The sequence below is a fragment of the Ascaphus truei genome, chromosome 10, assembly GCF_040206685.1.
Source record: "Ascaphus truei isolate aAscTru1 chromosome 10, aAscTru1.hap1, whole genome shotgun sequence".
Classification (NCBI taxonomy): domain Eukaryota; kingdom Metazoa; phylum Chordata; class Amphibia; order Anura; family Ascaphidae; genus Ascaphus; species Ascaphus truei.
Genome location: NC_134492.1, coordinates 60,432,403 through 60,453,873, shown reverse-complemented (window position 1 = coordinate 60,453,873; position 21,471 = coordinate 60,432,403). Strand labels below are relative to the sequence as shown.

The 21,471-nt window shown below is 48.6% G+C and overlaps 1 protein-coding gene across 6 annotated transcripts in view; it reads right to left on the bottom strand.

Moving 5' to 3' along the window:
• The window catches only part of NEK7 (NIMA related kinase 7), a 96,121-nt gene that overhangs the window by 21,345 nt on the left and 53,305 nt on the right, over positions 1 to 21,471 (bottom strand). For all 6 annotated transcript variants that reach the window (XM_075617053.1, XM_075617058.1, XM_075617057.1 and 3 more), the window contains 2 exons: positions 19,677 to 19,784; positions 17,304 to 17,398 (listed from right to left, as the gene is read on the bottom strand). In XM_075617053.1, coding sequence (XP_075473168.1) covers positions 17,304 to 17,398; positions 19,677 to 19,784 — 203 coding nt within the window. The remainder of the gene's footprint in view (positions 1 to 17,303; positions 17,399 to 19,676; positions 19,785 to 21,471) is intronic.

Genomic DNA, 21,471 nt, shown 5'->3' with positions numbered 1-21,471 from the left:
CTTTCCCCTCCTCCCCTCCCACTCTGTCCCCCCGTCATTCTAACCCTTTCCCCTCCTCCCCTCCCACTCTCTGCCCCGTCATTCTAACCCTATCCCCTCCTCCCCTCCCACTCTCTGCCCCCCCGTCATTCTAACCCTTTCCCCTCCTCCCCCCGTCATTCTAACCCTATCCCCTCCTCCCCTCCCCCTCTCTGCCCCCCCCGTCATTCTAACCCTTTCCCCTCCTCCCCTCCCACTCTCTGCCCCCTGTCATTCTAACCCTATCCCCTCCTCCCTCCCCCTCTCTGCCCCCCCCGTCATTCTAACCCTTTCTCCTCCTCCCCTCCCACTGTCTGTGAGCCCCCCTTCATTCTAACCCTTTCCCCTCCCACTCTCTGTGAGCCCCCCTTCATTCTAACCCTTTCCCCTCCCACTCTCTGTGAGCCCCCCATCATTCTAACCCTTGCTCCGCCTCCCCTCCCACTCTCTGTGAGCCCCCTTCATTCTAACCCTTTCCCCTCCACTCTCTGTGAGCCCCCCGTCATCCTAACCCTTTCCCCTCCCACTCTGTGAGCCCCCCGTCATTCTAACCCTTCTTCTCCTCCCCTCCCACTCTCTGTGAGCCCCCCGTCATTCTAACCCTTTCCCCCTCACCACTCTCTGTGAGCCCCCCTTCATCTAACCCTTTCTCCTCCTTCCCTCCCACTCTCTGTGAGCCCTCTGTCATTCTAACCCTTTCCCCGCCTCCCTCCCACTCTCTGTGAGCCCCCCTTCATTCTAACCCTTTCCCCTCCTCCCCTCCCACTCTCTGCCCCCCCCGTCATTCTAACCCTATCCCCTCCTCCCCTCCCACTGTCTGTGAGCCCCCCTTCATTCTAACCCTTTCCCTTCCTCCCCTCCCACTCAGTGTGAGCCCCCCTTCATTCTAACCCTTTCCCCTCCTCCCTCCCACTCTCTGCCCCCCCCGTCATTCTAACCCTTTCCCCTCCTCCCCTCCCACTGTCTGTGAGCCCCCCTTCATTCTAACCCTTTCCCTCCTCCCCCTCCCACTGTCTGTGAGCCCCCCCTTCATTCTAACCCTTTCCCTCCTCCCCTCCCACTGTCTGTGAGCCCCCCTTCATTCTAACCCTTTCCCCTCCCACTGTCTGTGAGCCCCCCTTCATTCTAACCCTTTCCCTTCCTCCCATCCCACTCAGTGTGAGCCCCCCTTCATTCTAACCCTTTCCCCTCCTCCCCTCCCACTCAGTGTGAGCCCCCCTTCATTCTAACCCTTTCCCTTCCTCCCCTCCCACTCAGTGTGAGCCCCCCTTCATTCTAACCCTTTCCCCTCCTCCCCTCCCACTCTGTGTGAGCCCCCCCTTCATTCTAACCCTTTCCCCTCCTCCCCTCCCACTGTCTGTGAGCCCCCCTTCATTCTAACCCTTTCCCCTCCTCCCCTCCCACTCTGTGTGAGCCCCCCCTTCATTCTAACCCTTTCCCCTCCTCCCCTCCCACTGTCTGTGAGCCCCCCTTCATTCTAACCCTTTCCCCTCCCACTGTCTGTGAGCCCCCCTTCATTCTAACCCTTTCCCTTCCTCCCATCCCACTCAGTGTGAGCCCCCCTTCATTCTAACCCTTTCCCCTCCTCCCCTCCCACTCAGTGTGAGCCCCCCTTCATTCTAACCCTTTCCCTTCCTCCCCTCCCACTCAGTGTGAGCCCCCCTTCATTCTAACCCTTTCCCCTCCTCCCCTCCCACTCTGTGTGAGCCCCCCCTTCATTCTAACCCTTTCCCCTCCTCCCCTCCCACTGTCTGTGAGCCCCCCTTCATTCTAACCCTTTCCCCTCCTCCCCTCCCACTCTGTGTGAGCCCCCCTTCATTCTAACCCTTTCCCTTGGAAGATGGACTGACCCCTCAAACCAGAAGCCTTAGCCTGGAATGCTAGTATAAAGCTACACACACACACAAAGCTGCTCTTTGAGACACACACACACACACACACACACACACACACAAAGCTGCTCTTTGAGACACACACGCACACGTGCAACCAGAGTATAAGATTATAAAATACAAAACGAACCTAAGCTAGTGAACAGAGTAAATTAAAAAAGTGCTCTAAAATATAAACAAATAGTGCATATAATGAGCAATACCCCTGTCCCAGTGAGGTCACTGCGGGATCATGTGCCTTACTCTGTCTGCGCTCAGGTCGGTATGTTGAGTACATTAACCCCTAGAGGATCCCGTGTGGGGCCTCAGACTATGAGCAGCAGCACTAGAAATAGGAAATAAGGAATATATTGAATTGCATTTACGAATGTGTGCGTTTGATCTGTGAGCTTCGAACTTCTTCGTGTATATATACGTGTGTGTATATACATATACAGAGCTGCTCTTTCACACACACACCTACACATATATATACATATATACCATACGATACCGGTTGCAACACGACATCAAGGGACAGCACGCAGGCAAGTAAATCATACATTTTCTATATTTGATAGAAGACACAAAACCGACACAATCACACACATACATACACACACACGGCTCGACAAACTAGGGAAAAACCCACTCGCCCCTCCCACCCCAAAAAGTAAATGCCCCCCAAACAAATCTCCCTCACCATCCCCACCTCACGACTCTTACATGTGGCGGGGTGCAGCGATCTCCGTCTTCCCCTTGCAAGTTGTACTCTTTCCCCTTGCAGGTCCCAAAAAAAAGGCCGCGCAGCGGCAAAATTACCCCGCGTTGCCATGGCAACGGGACGCCGTGACTTCACCATGCAACGTGGCTCCTCGACGCGTCCCGTTACCAAGCAACGCGGTGCCGTTTTTCCAGGACCTGCAGGGGAAAGAGTACAATTTGCAAGGGGAAGACGGAGATCGCTGCACCCCGCCGTCAAACCCGCTGCAGGTAAGCACACGACAGCGGGCAAAATGCACGTGTCCGTGGCGAGCGCATTTGGTGTGTTTGTGTGTGTGTATATATTCTTATTACACACAATCAAGTCAAAGTCCCTTTAACTCATTTGTTAAACTTTTAATGACTCTGTAAAGATTGGTCACCCAGAGTCTCACTGAGGACGTCCCAGTTCAGGGACCCCAAACATTAGTCCCCATTCCCATGCACAATATTGTTCAGGTTTAGCAATAGTGCCCAAAGTCAGGCAGTAGCTGCAAAGGCCAACAAGATCTTATCTTGCATCAAACGGGCAATGGATGGAACGGAAGTAAACATAAATTATGCCCCTTTACAAAGCATTAGTAAGACCACACCTTGAATATGGAGTACATTTTTGGGCGCCACTTCTTAGAAAGGACATTATGGAATTAGAGAGAGTGCAGAGAAGAGCCACCAAATTAATAAAGGGGATGGACAATCTAACTTATGAGGAGAGGCTAGATTAATTAGATTTATTTACATTAGAAAAGAGGCGTCTCAGAGGGGATATGATAACTATATACAAATATATTCAGGGACAATACAAGGAGCTTTCAAAAGAACTATTCATCCCACGGGCAGTACAAAGGACTCTGGGCCATCCCTTAAGGTTGGAGGAAAGGCAATTTCACCAGCCACAAAGGAAAGGGTTCTTTACAGTAAGGGCAGTTACAGTGTGGGATTCATTACCCATGGAGACTGTGATGGCAGATACAATAGATTTGTTCAAAATAAGGTTGGACATCTTTTTAGAAGGGAAAGGTATACAGGGATATACCAAATAAGTATACATGGGAAGGATGTTGATCCAGGGAGTAATCTGATTGCCAATTCTTGGAGTCAGGAAGGAATTTATTTTTCCTCTTATGAGATATCATTGAATGATATGACTCTGGGTTTTTTTTTGTTTGCCTTCCTCTGGATCAATATATCGTAAGTATAGATATAAGATAAAGTATCTGTCATCTAAATTTAGCATAGGTTGTACTTGATGGACGTATGTCTTTTTTCAACCTCATCTACTACGTAACTATGAGTGGCCAACTCCAGTCCTCAAGATACCAACAGATCCGGTATTCAGGATATCCCTGCTTCCGCACAAGTGGCTCAATCAGTGGCTCAGTCCATGTGGCCAACAACAAACCAGGTATTGGTGAAATCCCTGCTTCAGCACAGGTGGCTCAGTTGTGGATGGCCCTTGAGGACTGGAGTTGGCCAACCCCGATAAGGCTCTTCAAAGCCCCTTCTCTGTGCCTTCTTCGAGGTTGCTTTCGATCAACGACACCGGCGCCGTTTGTGGAAAGACATTCAGTGTAAAAGGCGCACAACTTGGCGCCCGCCGAGAAAACCCGAAACGGTCTTTTTTTTACACGGGAAACAAACACGTGACACTTCGGGGTGAATTACACCCGCTTCTTATCTTCACTATATGGGATTAAGCTGGAGATGCAGAGGCGGAAGGTGGGAAACCTTTAGGAGACGCTGCCCATGAGACCCTGGCACTTTTCCTCCGTGCGTTCAGGCGGATTTGGGCAAGTTAGTGTGCGGGTGAGGACCCCGGGCAAACAATGTGTGTATGTGAGAGGTCGCCCTGTGCGGTCTCCGCGGCAGAATGAGCTGAAGAAGAGACACTCGCTTGCCGTTCACTTCCCTCCGTATGCTAAAGGGTCGCCCCCGCGCTCGACTCTCACTGGCGCCCGGAACAGTCAATCTCTGCCAGCCTATGAGTGTCAGCAAAAAGCAGCTACACCCCCCCCTCCCTCCAAAATGAACAAGCAGGGGCTTTTAGGGTTAATCTGTAAACCCCCGACGACCCAAGATGTTTGTCGTTTTTTGTGTCACGTTTGACAAAAAATGGGCAAATGCCGCGTTGTTACAAAGTCACAGCATCATCTCCCCGCGTCGCGTCTCCTGATGACATGGCAATGTTCTATTGGTTGCTAGTGCCGGCCCTGATTCGGTGCCCACTGGACATACCTGCTCATCGATCAGGAACCGAGATGTCTGTAGAAAACAAAAAGGCGGAGACTTTGCCGAGAATGCAGAATGATTCCAACGATTCAGTGGCCACCTGTGCTGAAGCAGGGACTGATGGAGCCACCTGTGCTGAAGCAGGAGCTAATGGAGCCACTTGTGCTGAAGCAGGAATATCCTGAAAACCTGACCTGTTGCTGGCTCTTGAGGACAGGATTTGAGCATCCTGTTGTAAGTATTTAAATGATCAATCTCACTTGAGAAAAAAAAAAAGAGAGAGACACTGCAGCACTCCGGCACCGCAACAGTTAAATGGCAACCATCTTTGTAGGATTGTTTTACGCAAAAAGATTTGGGGAAGCGTCTCCGCAGAGGGGAGTCCCAGTGGAACGGTAGATTTCCGCAGCAGAAACACAAAGCCGCGGTGTCTTACACAGTGCTGGGCAGGATTAGGGACTGGGAACCGGCCTACAAGCATCTGCTGTGTGCAGCCTGGTGTCTCCAAATGTATAACCCCTTCTCCCGGGGACCACGGAAAGGGTCACGGCAAACCCTGCTACCATCCCAGTTTCAGGTCCTCGCGTCTGTTTTATTTATAACAGGGGGGCTCAAGGCACCCCCCCCCCCCGCCCGTCCCCCCCAACAGGTCAAATTGTCAGGAGATCCCTGAGAAGAGGCACGGATTGAGCCACCTGTGCTGAAGCTGGGATATCCTTATAACCCAATCTGTTGGTGGCCCTTGAGGACTGGAGATGGCCACCAATCAATGACCGAGCCACTGATTGTATTGTACTGTATGTCGTTATTTATATAGCGTCAAAAGTGTACTCAGCGCTTCACAAAGAATACAGTACAGGGAATTATAATAATACAATAAGTGCAACAAAATCAGACAATAGGAAAGGAAATCCCTGCCCCGAAGAGCTTACAATCTAAGAGGTTTGATGGGAAACTTACAGAGACAGTAGGTGAGGGAGTAAGTGCTGTAGATGGGTGTGCTTGGTCACAATGGGTGGTAGGAGTGACTGACTGTGGGACAATAGCCATGAGTGCAGGGTATTGGGATGCTTGATTTGTGGGGCAAGTATTAAGGTTAGTCGGTATTAAAATGAAAAGGTTAACACCATTTACAGGGGAAGAGATGGCAGGGAGGTGTGGGTGAGAGCAGGTGTGTATGTCTGGGTTCAGACTTAGGGGAGATCCCCAGCAGCAGGAAGGAGTAGATAGAGGGTGTGAATAGAGGATTTGTGTGGGTGTTTTTTTATTGAGGGGTCAAGAAGTTGTTGGGAGAGAGGTGTATAAATAATGGGAAGCAATGGGGAGTGGGGAAGTTGGAGAGAACAGCGACATTCACAAAGGAGTGAGGAAACAGTAAACAGCAAAAGCAGTAGTGAGGGCATAGTGAGATGCAGGAGGAGAGACTTCCCAGGTACTGGGGGATAGAAAGGGTACAAAGAATCACAGCTTTTGTATAGTTAATTTCTCACAGCTGCAGAGTTGTTGTGCAGAGTCCAGATCTTCCTCAAATCTTCACCTCCAAAATTAACTCTGCCACACACTAGATGATTGAACCACCTGTGCTGAAGCAGGGATATTCTTAACACCTGACCTGTTGGGTGGGGGTGGGAAGGGGGTTCAAGACTGTAGTTGAGCAGCCCTGAGCTATAAAAACAACTCAAAACCGCAAATATAGATGGAAAGCTATTAAACGTTCACGCCCCAGGCTGCAAACTTCCATATACCACCTCCGTCTAACACCCTTTATTTAGGGAATCCCCTTTAACACAACACGGCGGTAATACTCAAATCTTCATACAGTGCAGCACGTCGCCTTTCGGCAAAGCAGTTCCCCAGCCTAAATCCTCACAGCTCATCCCACATATTGATGCGTTTGCTGATAAAAGGAGCAAGCAACGCAAAATGAACCCAAAATTACGACAAACCCCCCCTCCCCCATAAAAATCACAGATACAGTGAGAATGGAGTTTCCATTCCCTCCCGGGGTGGATGATGAGAAACAGTTGCTGTTGAAGTAAGCTTTGAAAAAGCTGCCTGATCCTTTTCGGAAGCGTCAAATGTAAGCAAATCATTAAATCCCGCGTCGGAGGAACAGAAACGCAGGAATAGCCCATTAAAATATGCCCCGCCTGTCACTACTCCTCATAACCCCAACTCCATTCATTAGCGGACGTAGTCCTGGTAATACAGCTTGGTAGATTGATACAAAGGTATTATAAAAACACACACATTTAGATAGTTACACTTACAATTACGAACACACTTTAAAACAATAATAATATATGTAAGTAATTTAAATACACACTGTGCACGCACTTCCACGAATATTAATATATTTATGAACACACAATTACATGCATATAATGTATACACGTCTGTCTACATATACACATATATACACAGACACATGTGTGTGTGTGTGTATATATGTACACACACAATATATATATATACTGTGTGTGTGTGTGTGTGTGTGTGTGTGTGTGTGTGTGTATGTCGAAATGTGAAACAGTCATGATATAAATGTAATATTATTTAAAAGGTGCGTGTGTGTGTGTATATATATATATATATGTGTGTGTATATATATATATAGTGCAGAATATCGCAACTGGACTAACACGGCTATTTTCTGCTTTTTATATATATATATATATATATACACACACACACACACACATATATATATATATATATATACACACACATGCACCTTTTAAATAATATTACATTTATATCATGACTGTTTCACATTTCGACACACACACACAGTACATACACACACACACTATACAGTATACACACAGTACAGATACAGTACACACACACACACACACACTCACACAGTACATACACACACAGTACACACAGCACAAGCCTCCATGTATCGGGGCAGCGTGAGATCCCCCTGCAGCCCCCCTGCCAGGGAGCAGGTTAATACCACACACACAGTACATATACACACACACACACACACACACACACACAGTACATACACACACACACACACACACAGTACATACACACACACACACACAGTACACACACACACACACAGTACACACACACACAGTACATACACTCACACACACACACACACACACACACACAGCACAAGCCTCCGTGTATGGGGGCAGCGTGAGATCCCCCTGCAGCCCCCCTGCCAGGGAGCAGGTTAATACCACACACACACACACACACACACACACACACACACAGTACATATACACACACACACACACACACACAGACACAGTACACACACACACAGTACACACACACACACAGCACAAGCCTCCGTGTATGGGGGCAGCGTGAGATCCCCCTGTAGCCCCCCTGCCAGGGAGCAGGTTAATACCACACACACACACACACACACACACACACAGTACATAAACTCACACACACACACACAGCACAAGCCTCCGTGTATGGGGGCAGCGTGAGATCCCCCTGTAGCCCCCCTGCCAGGGAGCAGGTTAATACCACACACACTGTAACAGTATAACGTGGCGCATCGCGCCCCCCGGGGGGATCACCACCACTTGTATATTTCATGCATCTCCTGCTTTGACAGATGAAAAATGTCAACTGTCCTGTTTTTATTTTGAAGCTTTTCCACTATTCATCTACTTCATTAGTGTATCTTCTCAGCTGCTCCTGACAGCTGCTTCTCCCCCTCTCCCTCCCTCCCTCCCCTCGTCTCTCCCCCCCCTCCCCATCTCCCTCTCCTCTGGCAGCAGAATTTTTCAGGCTAATTTGATCCTCCACACCGAGCTGATCTTGGGAAATGATTGCCTCGCTCTTCTGACCTCCGTGGCCTGATTAGTATTCTGGGGGAGTCTTCAAAGGACAGGATCCCACTGTCTGGTCTTTAAGGCTGGTAGCGCTCCTTCTCTCGCCCCATTTATCTCTCCTGCCCCTTCCCTCGTATATCTCTCCCCCCCCCTTTACCCACTGACCTCTCCTTCTACCCTCTCTCCCCCATCAGACCCTCTCTTCCCCCCCTTCACCCCCTCCCTCTCTGCACCTTCACCAACCCCCCTCCCCATTCTTCCCCCTCTTATCTCCTCCTCCAACCCATATCCCTTGCACCCCCCTTTCCTCTCTTCGCCCCCCCCTCTTCCCCCTTCAACCCCCCTCTCTTCCCCCTTCAACCCCTCTCTTCCTTCAAGCCCTCTCCCTCCCCCTCCCCCTTAACCCCCTCTTTCTCTCCCCCATTCACCCCCTCTCTCTCCATCTCTCACCTTCCTATCTCCTGCCCCCCCCTCTCTGTGTAAGAAAAGACAGCAACTCACAACCTTGTAAAGAACGCCGTCTCCGTGCGCAACACCAACACAACAAGAAAGGGAACACTACCCGCGTTCACATGTAAAGGTCCGTGGACTAAAAGCACAACTTCTTCCTCTTAATTAAAAGCCTCATCAATTAAAAGCTGGGCAATCAAAGAGTGTAGAAGAAAACTTCTGCAATTTCTTGATATTCATTTATTCCTTCAATTAAGAAAACAGGGGGGGGGGGGGGGGAGATTAAAAGCGGTCTCATTTTCCTGCGTGCAAATTGCACTTTTGATGATGGTGACTGGGCTTTGCACTCCAGGTATCGTGCATTATTATACTGGGAATAAAAAGCGCGCACGTTACTAACAAGCGGGAAGCAGTGGACGACAAAGGTGCGACCCGCTGAAATTCTCACTGCAAGCACAGGCAATTAATTAGGATTATAGCCGCTTTAAAAGCAGACGGGGTCTTTAGTACAAGGGTCAATTAGCTCAGTTCATCTCGCTAATATATATATATATATATATATATATATACCATAATACTGAGTTAAGTTATGGTGAGTAAAAAAAGTGACAAAAACCCTCCACAGGAAAGCAAATATGCAAATACAACTGTATGCTCATCTGCATGTCTTAGGCAGGTCTGCAACCCCGCCTTTCCCCATTATCACCCAGCATACAGCACTTCCACTGCAGCAAGGGATTCTGGGAAATGACATGCAAATGAGCACACAGTGTCACTTTTTGCCTCAAAAACCATATGCACCTTAACCCTGGCTATGCTCAAAGCTGTGACCATGCAGCAAGCTTAAGCCTCCTGATGAAACCTATGTGGTGAAACGCGTAGAGTGACGTTTTTTCCCCTGAGCCGGCCGGAATCCCAGGAAGTGGACGCAGCGGATGACATCACTTCCGGTTGATTGGAACGCACCGGTGGAACGCACGCCACGAGAGAGGGGAAGCGGAGATACCATCCACCCGGCCAGAGAGATCCATTGAGATCTAAATGCTTGCTTGTATCTGAAACCATGTGAGTGTAATTTGATCCACCTATAATATATAAACTATATATATGGTCTGCACTATGTCCGGTTGTATCTTTTAAATAAGGTCCCTAGGAGTCTATCTATTCGGGGAAATATTGATTTCTGCATCTCCTGGTGATTGAGTGACAACTAAGAGCGTCCCTAAAAGATACCTTTATGTGCCTGCAGAACCTCTCACGTTTGTGAGTATATAATAGAGAGCCAGGTCATCATTTTCTGAGCTTAATTTTTACAATATTGCACTATCACTATATATTTTTCTTTACATATATTGCGCTTCCCGGAGACTTCATCGCCACTATACACCACGAGGATTGACCGACCAAACCTCAACAGGGTCACAGCTGCATCTTCCTATATGTTTGTATAAGTATCACTGTGTATTATTAATTTTATATTTTTTACACTATTACCACTGGTAAATATTTGATTATTTAGAGCGCCACATTTTGATAAGTTTTCTTTTGTATACACCGGGGGAAGGACCAGCACAGATAACATTCCAAGAGACACTGTTTATAGTATAGCTTTTGCTTGCTTCATTCATTGTAACATCGCCGGAAGAAGAGATCAGTGTATCTCTGTGACCATGCAGCAAGCTTAAGCCTATAGGGAACCTTGTTTAAAATGGTTATTGAGGCAAAAGGTGACACTGTGTGCTCATTTGCATGTCATTTCCCAGAATCCCTTGCTGCAGTGGAAGTGCTGTATGCTGGGTGATAATGGGGAAAGGCGGGGTTGCAGACCTGCCTAAGACATGCAGATGAGCATACAGTTGTATTTGTATATATATATATATATATATATATATATATATATATATATATATATATATATAGCACTGAGGTGGCACTGAGTGCTCATTTGCATGTCATTTCCCAGAATCCCTTGCTGCAGTGGAAGCGCTGTATGCTGGGCGATAATGGGGAAAGACAGGGTTGCAGACCTGCCTAAGACATGCAAATGAACATACAGTAATATTTACAGTTGCTATATATATATATATATATATATATATATATATATATATATATATATATATATATATATATATATATATATACACACACACATACATATATACATACACCTTCCCAGAACTGATCTAAATGATGACTTTATTTAGGATGTCGACAGGAAGCTCCATAAGGCGATTATAAAATGATTAGGAAAAGGAATAAATTGGGCTAGAAAGATGTGTTTTCTACCATTTTAGATCGAAATTATTTTTTTCTTTGCTTAACATATATATATTTTAGTTTACAAAAAAGCATTTGCTTTTGTTTACACCTCAGTGGTCCTAAATACACGAAGAAGACAAAGTGCTGAAGACGCGTGCATTGATATTATAAAGAACAGTTACCAGAACGTCACATCCACCATTACATTACATGGAGATGCACGCGAGATAAGGATCGGCGAGGGAGAGCGGCCAGGAGACACTGCCACCAAAGCTTATCACTGCAACACTTAAAGAATTGTTCAAGACATTGAATTGGGAAGAAAAAGAAATCAAAATCTAAGGAGAATATTTGAGTCACCTCCGATTTGCAGATAACATTGTTATTTTTGCCACAAGACCAGAAGATCTCCAGCAACACATCGGAGAACTCGCTGAAGTAAGTAAGAGTGTGGCCTCCGTATGACGCGCAGCGAGACCAAAGGGGTCAACAGATGTGTCATCTCTACAGAGATCGAAAGGAATAGAACTAGAAGAAGTGGAAGACCATGTCTACCTTGGCCGGCAAGTAACAATGGCTGGGAACCTTTCTAATGAAATCAATAGGAGAATGGAGATGGGAGGGCGGCGTTCAGGAGAAACAAGACAATATTACAAGGGAACCTTCCCCTGTGCCTCAAGAGGAGAGTGTTTGACCCGTGTATTCTGCACGCGCTCATGTATGAGGGTGAAACTTGGACCCTAAATGTGACGATAATGCAGACGCTTCAAGCAACGCAAAGAAATACGAAGAGATGTATGCTGGGTATTATTATACGAAGAGAGGAAATAGTATGGATTCCTAACTAAACGAAAGTTTGTGACGACATCACAAGGGTGAGGAAATTAAAATGGCGGTACAGTAGGTCGGACATATCGCACAAAGAAATGACATACCCCACTTCTGCTGCCTACCAACCAGCCTGGGGCATTGATATACTAATGCCCACCAATAGGTGATGCATATTTATTCTGGAAATTTACAAGGGACTTCAAACTGATGTGAAAGTGAAAAGCTTTGGCACGTGTGATACGCTGCGGTGAGTTCTGTTTTTGCTATGCTCAACATAAGATGGTATTTTGTTACTTTTTGGCACAAATTTCGGATATTTTTAAACTGTAGACAAAAAATGTTCTTTACCTGGAGCGAGTGCTGGAGAAAACATTTTCTCTTCACGACTCTGGGCGTATAGAGCGAGATACAGTCCGGTACTCTTCTCTCCGTGCGTGCATCCATCCATCGGAGAAAACTATTCTTTTCAATAAAAATTCTGAGAGTGCTGCCTACACGATAACCTTTGTCAAGGTTCTGGTACGCTTAATAGGGTAAATCAAGTTTAAATTCTGGAGAGGCCGCTCTTGAAAGTGGTTATGGGACCGCGGCGACCTTCAACCCGGGAACAGAAGAGTCCTAATCCATTTCATAATGGGAACGCAGCTTTCCCTAGGCATGACGTAGCCACTACTCCCCCTGGGAGCGCCAGCCCCCATGACGTAGCCACTACTCCCCCTGGGGCGCCAGACCCCATGACGCAGCCACTACTCCCCCTGGGAGCGCCAGACCCCATGACGTAGCCACTACTCCCCCTGGGAGCGCCAGCCCCCATGACGTAGCCACTACTCCCCTTGGGAGCGCCAGACCCCATGACGTAGCCACTACTCCCCCTGGGAGCGCCAGCCCCCATGACGTAGCCACTACTCCCCCTGGGAGCGCCAGCCCCCATGACGTAGCCACTACTCCCCCTGGGGCGCCAGACCCCATGACGTAGTCACTACTCCCCCTGGGAGCGCCAGACCCCATGATGACGTAGCCACTACTCTCCCTGGGGCGCCAGACCCCATGACGCAGCCACTACTCCCCCTGGGGCGCCAGACCCCATGACGTAGCCACTACTCCCCCTGGGACCGCCAGCCCCCATGACGTAGCCACTCCTCCCCCTTGGAGCGCCAGACCCCATGACGTAGCCACTACTCCCCCTGGGAGCGCCAGACCCCATAACGTAGCCACTACTCCCCCTGGGGCGCCAGACCCCATGACTTAGGGAGTACATCTTCGAGCCACCTGTGCTGAAGCCGGGAGATCCTGAAAACCTGACTTGCTGGTGGCCCTTGAGGAATGGAGTTGGCCGCCCCTGCACTGTGGGACACCCATTATATCCCCTATTAATTTAGACTGTAAGCTCTGAGGACCAGGGCCCTAATTACCTTTGCTATCAGTTTGCGCTTGTTTGTCCTTATTCGATCATTCTGTTCTCCGTTGTACCTCGCCGCAGTATATGTTGGTGCTTTATACATCAACGATAATAATAATATTTAATAGTGCTTTCCCCCGGTTACATTTCAGCTCTAATTACCCGAATGAGGGCTAAAGACTCCCAAGGAAGGCAGGGTATAGGATTGAGACCGCTTCATAACCCTAAACAGGGGGCTACGGGGGCATCGTGCTGTATTGTGACTAGAACGTTTTGCATAAAACTTAATATATATATAATATAAAATGGGTTTGCCCGATTATAAGGAGATGTTTTTGTTAAATTGAAAAGTACATCCTCACTTTATAATCGGGCCCCAGCCACTTTGCGAGCCAATCAGCAGTCGGATGTCTGAGGTAAGAGGGTAAAACAGAGGAAGCTCCGCCTTAGGGGACTGAGGCTGCCATGTTGCTTGTGGCAGGAAGCTCAAACAGAGAGAGACAGACAGACACGGCCAGAGAGACAGACAGACACGGCCAGAGAGACAGACAGACACGGCCAGAGAGACAGACAGACACGGCCAGAGAGACAGACAGACACGGCCAGAGAGACAGACAGACACGGCCAGAGAGACAGACAGACACGGCCAGAGAGACAGACAGACACGGCCAGAGGCAGACAGACACGGCCAGAGGCAGAGACACAAAGGCAGAGACACAGACAGACACGGCCAGAGAGACAGACAGACACGGCCAGACAGACACGGCCAGAGGCAGAGACACAGAGGCAGAGACACAGAGGCAGACAGAGACAAAGAGGCAGACAGAGACAGAGACACAGAGGCAGACAGAGACAGAGACACAGAGGCAGACAGAGACAGAGACACAGAGGCAGACAGAAACAGAGACACAGAGGCAGACAGAGACACAGAGGCAGACAGAGACAGAGACACAGAGGCAGACAGAGACACAGAGGCAGACAGAGACACAGAGGCAGACAGAGACACAGAGGCAGACAGAGACACAGAGGCAGACAGAGACAGAGACACAGAGGCAGACAGAGACACAGAGGCAGACAGAGACAGAGACACAGAGGCAGACAGAGACACAGAGGCAGACAGAGACACAGAGGCAGACAGAGACACAGAGGCAGACAGAAAGACAGACAGAGTGTGTGTGTGTGTACATATGTGTGTGTATAAACTGTTTTCTTTCCAGTTGCTTCTAAAATTAGAGGGTCACCATCTTTTCGGGGTCACCCTATAATCGGGCAAATACTGTAAGAGAGAAGTAAGAATTTCATTTTGATTATGGCCCTGTCGCTTTTAATTGTAGATGTCAAATTTAGAAGGGAATGGGTCTTTCTTTGCTTCATTACAGGAAGTTGAATTATCTTTACTGTTGAGAAACGGAAGAACAAATGGCTCAGATACAGGAAACACAGGACATGTGTTATACGCAGCGCCCTGCAGGTAGAAGCAGCGACTTGGAAGGAGTGTAGCTCTAGTCGGAATGCAAATTAACCGTGTCAGAAGAAGCGGCCAATTACACACACGACCGCAAATGTCATTCTAAAACCCCTCCCTGTCTCCTGAATTCCAAACCATTGCTGTGTCAGGGAGACTCTGTGCCTGTTATCTCCTCTCCCAGAATCCTCTGCTTCCCTCGCTGCTTACAGGCTTCTCCCTCCCGAGGGCATTGACATCATCAGACTAGCATCAAAGCTTTGTCTGGTCCCATCCGCCATGTTGTTCATGAATTTTCTGAATCTCCTAACTTAGAAAGATACAAGGGAGAAGCTTGTGGGGAGCGCAGATGTCACCATATGTGGGAAAAGAAATATAAATATAGTGTAGTATGTTCTATAGATTCAACAATCAATTCAAAGAGTCACGATTGGGAACTCATACTTTCCCAGTAAGAGATCAGCAGTGGAGATAGTAATGCAGACTTGATCAGTGTGGAGTATCAGGAATCAGCAGCATAATCCCTCAATGTGAAAAGATAACACACTTAGTGCAACATTGCATGTTCCAGTATATTATTTATCAGAGGCAATAGGTATTGCACTTACATTAGGCACTTTGTGCATAGACACGTAACAATAGTGATGCGCAGCTTGTGTATGCCTAGAGCCCTGCTCCCAAGGTAGCGTTGTGTCACTTCCGGTCGGTCTGTCGCGTCACTTCCGGTTGCGATCGATCGCAATGATGGAATCACCAGGGAGAAGGGAAGATGCTCTATACACTTCTTAGGCTGCTGCAGGTTCAACTCAACGCGTTTCGCTGGCTTGGCAGCTTCGTCAGGAGTTCAATCTGTGGCATTACACTTCAGAATATATATATACCCCTTGATGGCTGAAACCGACGGCCGATAGTGAACAATCTGTGATCTTCTGGCACAGATTAAAACACGATCTCAAGGATGAAGTGGCTCGTCACCCGTCCAGAGACTTGTTCCGCACTGATAGACTTTGTGCACTAGATCGCTCTAAAGCTGGTGGAATGCAGAACGGGAAGACCAAGTTATTTTAGAGCATGTAGCTGAACATAGGAGCTCAGGGCAACGTCTATCGGCCGTCGGTTTCAGCCATCAAGGGGTATATATATTCTGAAGTGTAATGCCACAGATTGAACTCCTGACGAAGCTGCCAAGCCAGCGAAACGCGTTGAGTTGAACCTGCAGCAGCCTAAGAAGTGTATAGAGCATCTTCCCTTCTCCCTGGTGATTCCATCATTGCGATCGATCGCAACCGGAAGTGACGCGACGGACCGACCGGAAGTGACACAACGCTACCTTGGGAGCAGGGCTCTAGGCATACTGTACACAAGCTGCGCATCACTATTGTTACGTGTCTATGCACAAAGTGCCTAATGTAAGTGCAATACCTCTTGCCTCTGATAAATAATATACTGGAACATGCAATGTTGCACTAAGTGTGTTATCTTTTCACATTGAGGGATTATGCTGCTGATTCCTCATACTCCACACTGATCAAGTCTGCATTACTATCTCCACTGCTGATCTCTGACAGGGAAAGTATGAGTTCCCAATCGTGACTCTTTGAATTGATTGTTGAATCTATAGGACATACTACACTATATTTATATTTCTTTTCCCACATATAGTGACATCTGCGCTCCCCACAAGCTTCTCCCTACAATCCACAACAGGAGCAATTGGATCTTCTCCACAGAGGGTTGAGCAGCGAAGTTCACTTCAATATATATAATTTATTTATTATTATTAATGAGCACTTTTTTATAAAAGGTTTTTATAAGGTTTATTATTCACATTTATTGCACCTCTATTAGAAGCGCCTGACATTTTCTTTTTTAGAAAGATACAAGCAAGTTCCGGAATGTATGCCTTTGATGGAAACCTTTTTGGGAGGACTTTCAAGAAACGTGGTCAGATGTTTTGGAACTTCTGAAATTGTCCCCCAAAAACATTTGAATTTCTGCTCTGCTCTCCCACCCAATTGTCAAGCGTACCATTTCAAAGCAGGTATATAATGACTATTACATGTTACAAACCACAGGCTGCAAATCGGAAATCGGTATACCATCCCATGTGTGTGCAGGCAGGGCTAGGATACAGTAACTAGGAGTTGGGCGCATTGTCCCATTGAAAGGAATCATGGCGGTTCAGCTCTTCCCATTACCTCATAAAGCAGGCAGCCTAAGGACCAGATATCCGACTTGAAGTTGTACCCGTTCTCGTGTATCCTCTCCGGCGACATATAATATGGAGTACCCACTGAAATCAGAACAACAAAGAGAGGTTTACCAAGGTATATGGGAATGTCAAAGCACTCGGCCAGGTAACGCCTATTTTTACTTGATGATAAAATTGAGATTCAAAAATGATATATATAATAATTTGTTGAAGTATCCATAATGCATGTAAATTAATGTGCAAATTGCCAGTACATAGATAGTGTCATATACACAGACACACACATATTTCCTCCCCTCCCATCCTTATCTCACTGCCTGAGTGGCAGGAAGGTGGCAGCGGGTGCTCAGGAAGAGGTATAGTTGTGCTGGTAGGTTTAACTATACCATGAAATCTTGGACCATATACCCAGCTAAAGTGGGAAAGGTATTTGTCAATATGGAATGAAGCCAGCAAGGCAAGTAAGGCTGCAACCCCCCAATATGGAACAGCCCAAAAAGCAATGGCTCCGACTCTCTGGAGGCTGGATTCTCCCTTGGTGTGAGAGCGCTCAGACAGAAGACAATAAGGCAGAGGGTGCTACCAATCCCCGGAGGTTAAACAGAAGCGGACATCATAACCTCAACTGGTCTACCTGCACCTGCTGAAATGAACACGGGGGTGGGGGAAGAGGTGTTTAAAAGCTCCTTGTAACACACACACACCTTTTTTTCAATGTTGTATTTTTCTGCGCGATTCGCATGGATTTGCGGAGATTACTCCTGGAAATGGGTGTACTCTGTCTATGTGCACTTTAATACCAGGAGAAATGGGTGTACTCTGCCTATGTGCACTTTAATACCAGGAGAAATGGGTGTACTCCGCCTATGTGCACTTTAATACCAGGAGAAATGATTAGAAGTTTGTTTTTCTTATTTTAAAGAAATATTTCTATATTATACCCTGCACATTAGGTCAGCAGCCCTGCCTTTCCCCATTATCTCTTGGCATACAGTGCTTCCACTGCAGCCAGGGATTCTGGGTAAGTTGACACAGTGTGTGCTCATTTGCATGTCTTTACCCAGAATCCCTGGCTGCAGTGGAAGCACTGTATGCCAAGAGATAATGGGGAAAGGCAGGGTGCTGACCTGAGGCATGTGACTGCGCTCACCATTAAAAAAAAAAAAAAAATGAGTGTGAGTGCGGGTGAGTGTGAGTGCGGGTGAGTGCGGGTGAGTGTGAGTGCGGGTGAGAGCGGGTGAGTGTGAGTGCGGGTGAGTGCAGGCAGACGGGGGCATCATTTACATTGCAATCCCCACTGGCAATGCAGAGGTTAAATCTAACCTGGTTTGAAAACACACGGTAAAAAATGGTGGTTTATAATTTGCACATTTTGGGGAGCAGATAAACAGGACTGGTTATGTTACAAAGCCGCTGTAACCCATCCTCCGTATCCCTGCCAATAACATTATTTTCTCTGCCCTCTCGCAAACGCTTTCGCCTTCCCCCTTCCCATTATAACGACGCCGTCATTAAACAGCCCCGTGCTGCCTGTGCATGCCCCGTGCTGCGTTCATGCCCCATGCTGCCCGTGTGCATGCCCCGTGCTGCCCGTGTGCTGCATTCATGCCCCATGCTGCCCGTGTGCTGCGTGCATGCCCCGTGCTGCCCGCCCCATGCTGTCCGTGTGCTGCGTGCATGCCCCATGCTGCCCGCCCCATGCTGCCCCGTGCTGCGTGCATGCCCCATGCTGCCCGCCCCATGCTGCCCCGTGCTGCGTGCATGCCCCGTGCTGCCCGCCCCATGCTGCCCGTGTGCTGCGTGCTGCCCCATGCTGCCCGTGTGCTGCATGCATGCCCCGTGCTGCCCGCCCCATGCTGCCCAGTGCTGCGTGCATGCCCCGTGCTGCCCACCCCATGCTGCCCGTGTGCTGCGTGCATGCCCCGTGCTGCCCGTGTGCTGCATGCATGCCCCATGCTGCCCGCCCCATGCTGCCCGTGTGCTGCGTGCATGCCCCGTGCTGCCCGTATGCCCCATGCTGCCCGTGTGCTGCGTGCATGCCCCGTGCTGCCCGTGTGCTGCATGCATGCCCCATGCTGCCCACCCTATGCTGCCCGTGTGCTGCGTGCATGCCCCGTGCTGCCCGCCCTGTGCTGCCCGTGTGCTGCGTGCATGCCCCGTGCTGCCCGCCCCATGCTGCCCGTGTGCAGCCCGTGTGCTGCGTGCATGCCCCGTGCTGCCCGCCCCATGCTGCCCGTGTGCATGCCCCATGCTGCCCGTGTGCTGCGTGCATGCCCCGTGTGCTGCCCGCATGCCCCGTGCATGCCCCGTGCCCCTGTGCTGTCAGCGTGCCCCGGCACCCCTCACACCGGCGGCTTACCTAGAGAATGTGCAGCCGTGGTTTTGGAGCTGAAGAAGCGTCCCAGTCCCAAGTCCCCCAGCTTCACCACGCCGGTGGCCGTGATAAACACGTTGGCAGGTTTAATATCTACATAAGGGAGAGAGAGCAGCGCAGATCACCGGCGGCACAGGGAGGGGGGCACGTCGCTCCTTCCCGAGGTTCTCCCGCCGCATTACTTTAATGTACCACAAATTACAGGGTTAATAACACTCGCATTTATGGGGACGCACCCAAGATGCAGGTCGTTTAAAATTGCCAACATAAGCACTGACACAAACACACGTGTGTCTGTTACATGATTTATTAAACAAACTTGTACTTCACTATTACCTCCGTCCAGGGAAGAGATAGATGCATGCACACTACATCAGCGCCTGCCACAGGCTGAGAGACGCCCACTAACCCCCACACCCCTGTGTGTAACTGTTACCCACATACCCTGCAATCATTATACCCAACCCCCAATAATGAATGTACTGTATAACCATTATACCCTACCCCCTAATATTTGTGTAATTATTGTCCCCCACCCATATTATTCACACTTTGGCAATACTAAAATGTTTGTTTGTCATGCCAATAAAGCTAATTTGATTTGAATTTGAGAGAGACAGAGAGACAGAGAGACAGAGAGACAGAGAGACAGAGAGACAGAGAGACAGAGAAGAGGGGGAGAGAGAGAGAAATAGAGAGAGAAAGAGACAGAGAAGAGGGGGAGAGAGAGAGAAATAGACAGAGAGAGAGAGACAGAGAGACAGAGAGAGCATCCGCAGAACTCTCCAATTTAAATGCAATATCACATTTTAATTATACCACGTGGCAGTTGCGGAAGCCAAAGTAAGCGAGTTACAGAGGACTCGCGTGGGGCCCCCGCCATTTCATTTAAATGCCTTGGGGAAGAGCGCGGGACCTCTGTAACCGCTGCCCGTCGTCCCCCCCTGGAAAATCTTGCGACCCCAGCCTTAGATTTCTCTAAACAACTGCCCGCCATCCCCTAGGACCCTTCACAGGCAGTAGCTGGTTACCTTGCCGCAGGTTTCTCTCCCTGCTGCCCACCGCAGTTCTGTCTCCCATGCACACAGAAACATTCAGTCACTGTAATGCTTTTCTCATGTCCAGCGGCTTGTTTGACACCTTTGGGTAGGTTGGGTCCCAGCTGACACCCAGTCTCTTTATTAGGGACATTGTACATGTAAGTATATATGCATTTCCTGTTTCTGGAGTATTCACGTGAGTTCTGCCCAGTCTCTGCCCTTTTTATATGTATTTTTACTGGTTTTAGTGTTTCGTGAGAGGAAGTCACTATTTGGCGGTATATATGTGATTTTTATTATGTTTGGACTATAATACGCCCTTTGTGACCACGCTACCTTGGAGAACGGACTTTTGTAGTGGTGTGCGGTTGCCAAGGACGCTCTTCAGCACCTAACTACAGCCTCCGGATACACAGCCGAGTGATCGCCCTTACGCGCATGCGTGGTGCTTCACTTGACAACGCACGTCGCTATGGTCGCCGTCGACGGCTTCGGGGTTCAGCTGTGAAGTGGGTGCTACGACCAGAGCTCTTTTGGTGATGATGGCGCGTCAGGACAACGCAATTGTAACACTGACGTTATCACCGTGGGACGTTTCGTGGTTCTGACGTGGTCATTGCTGCTCCTTTGCCCTGCTCCCCCCAGTTGTTGTATATTTATGCTGCGCATGCGCGCTGAGTTATCCCCGCTCCTCACACACCTGCAGGCACTTACCTCGCGGTAGCTGCAATCAACGTTTC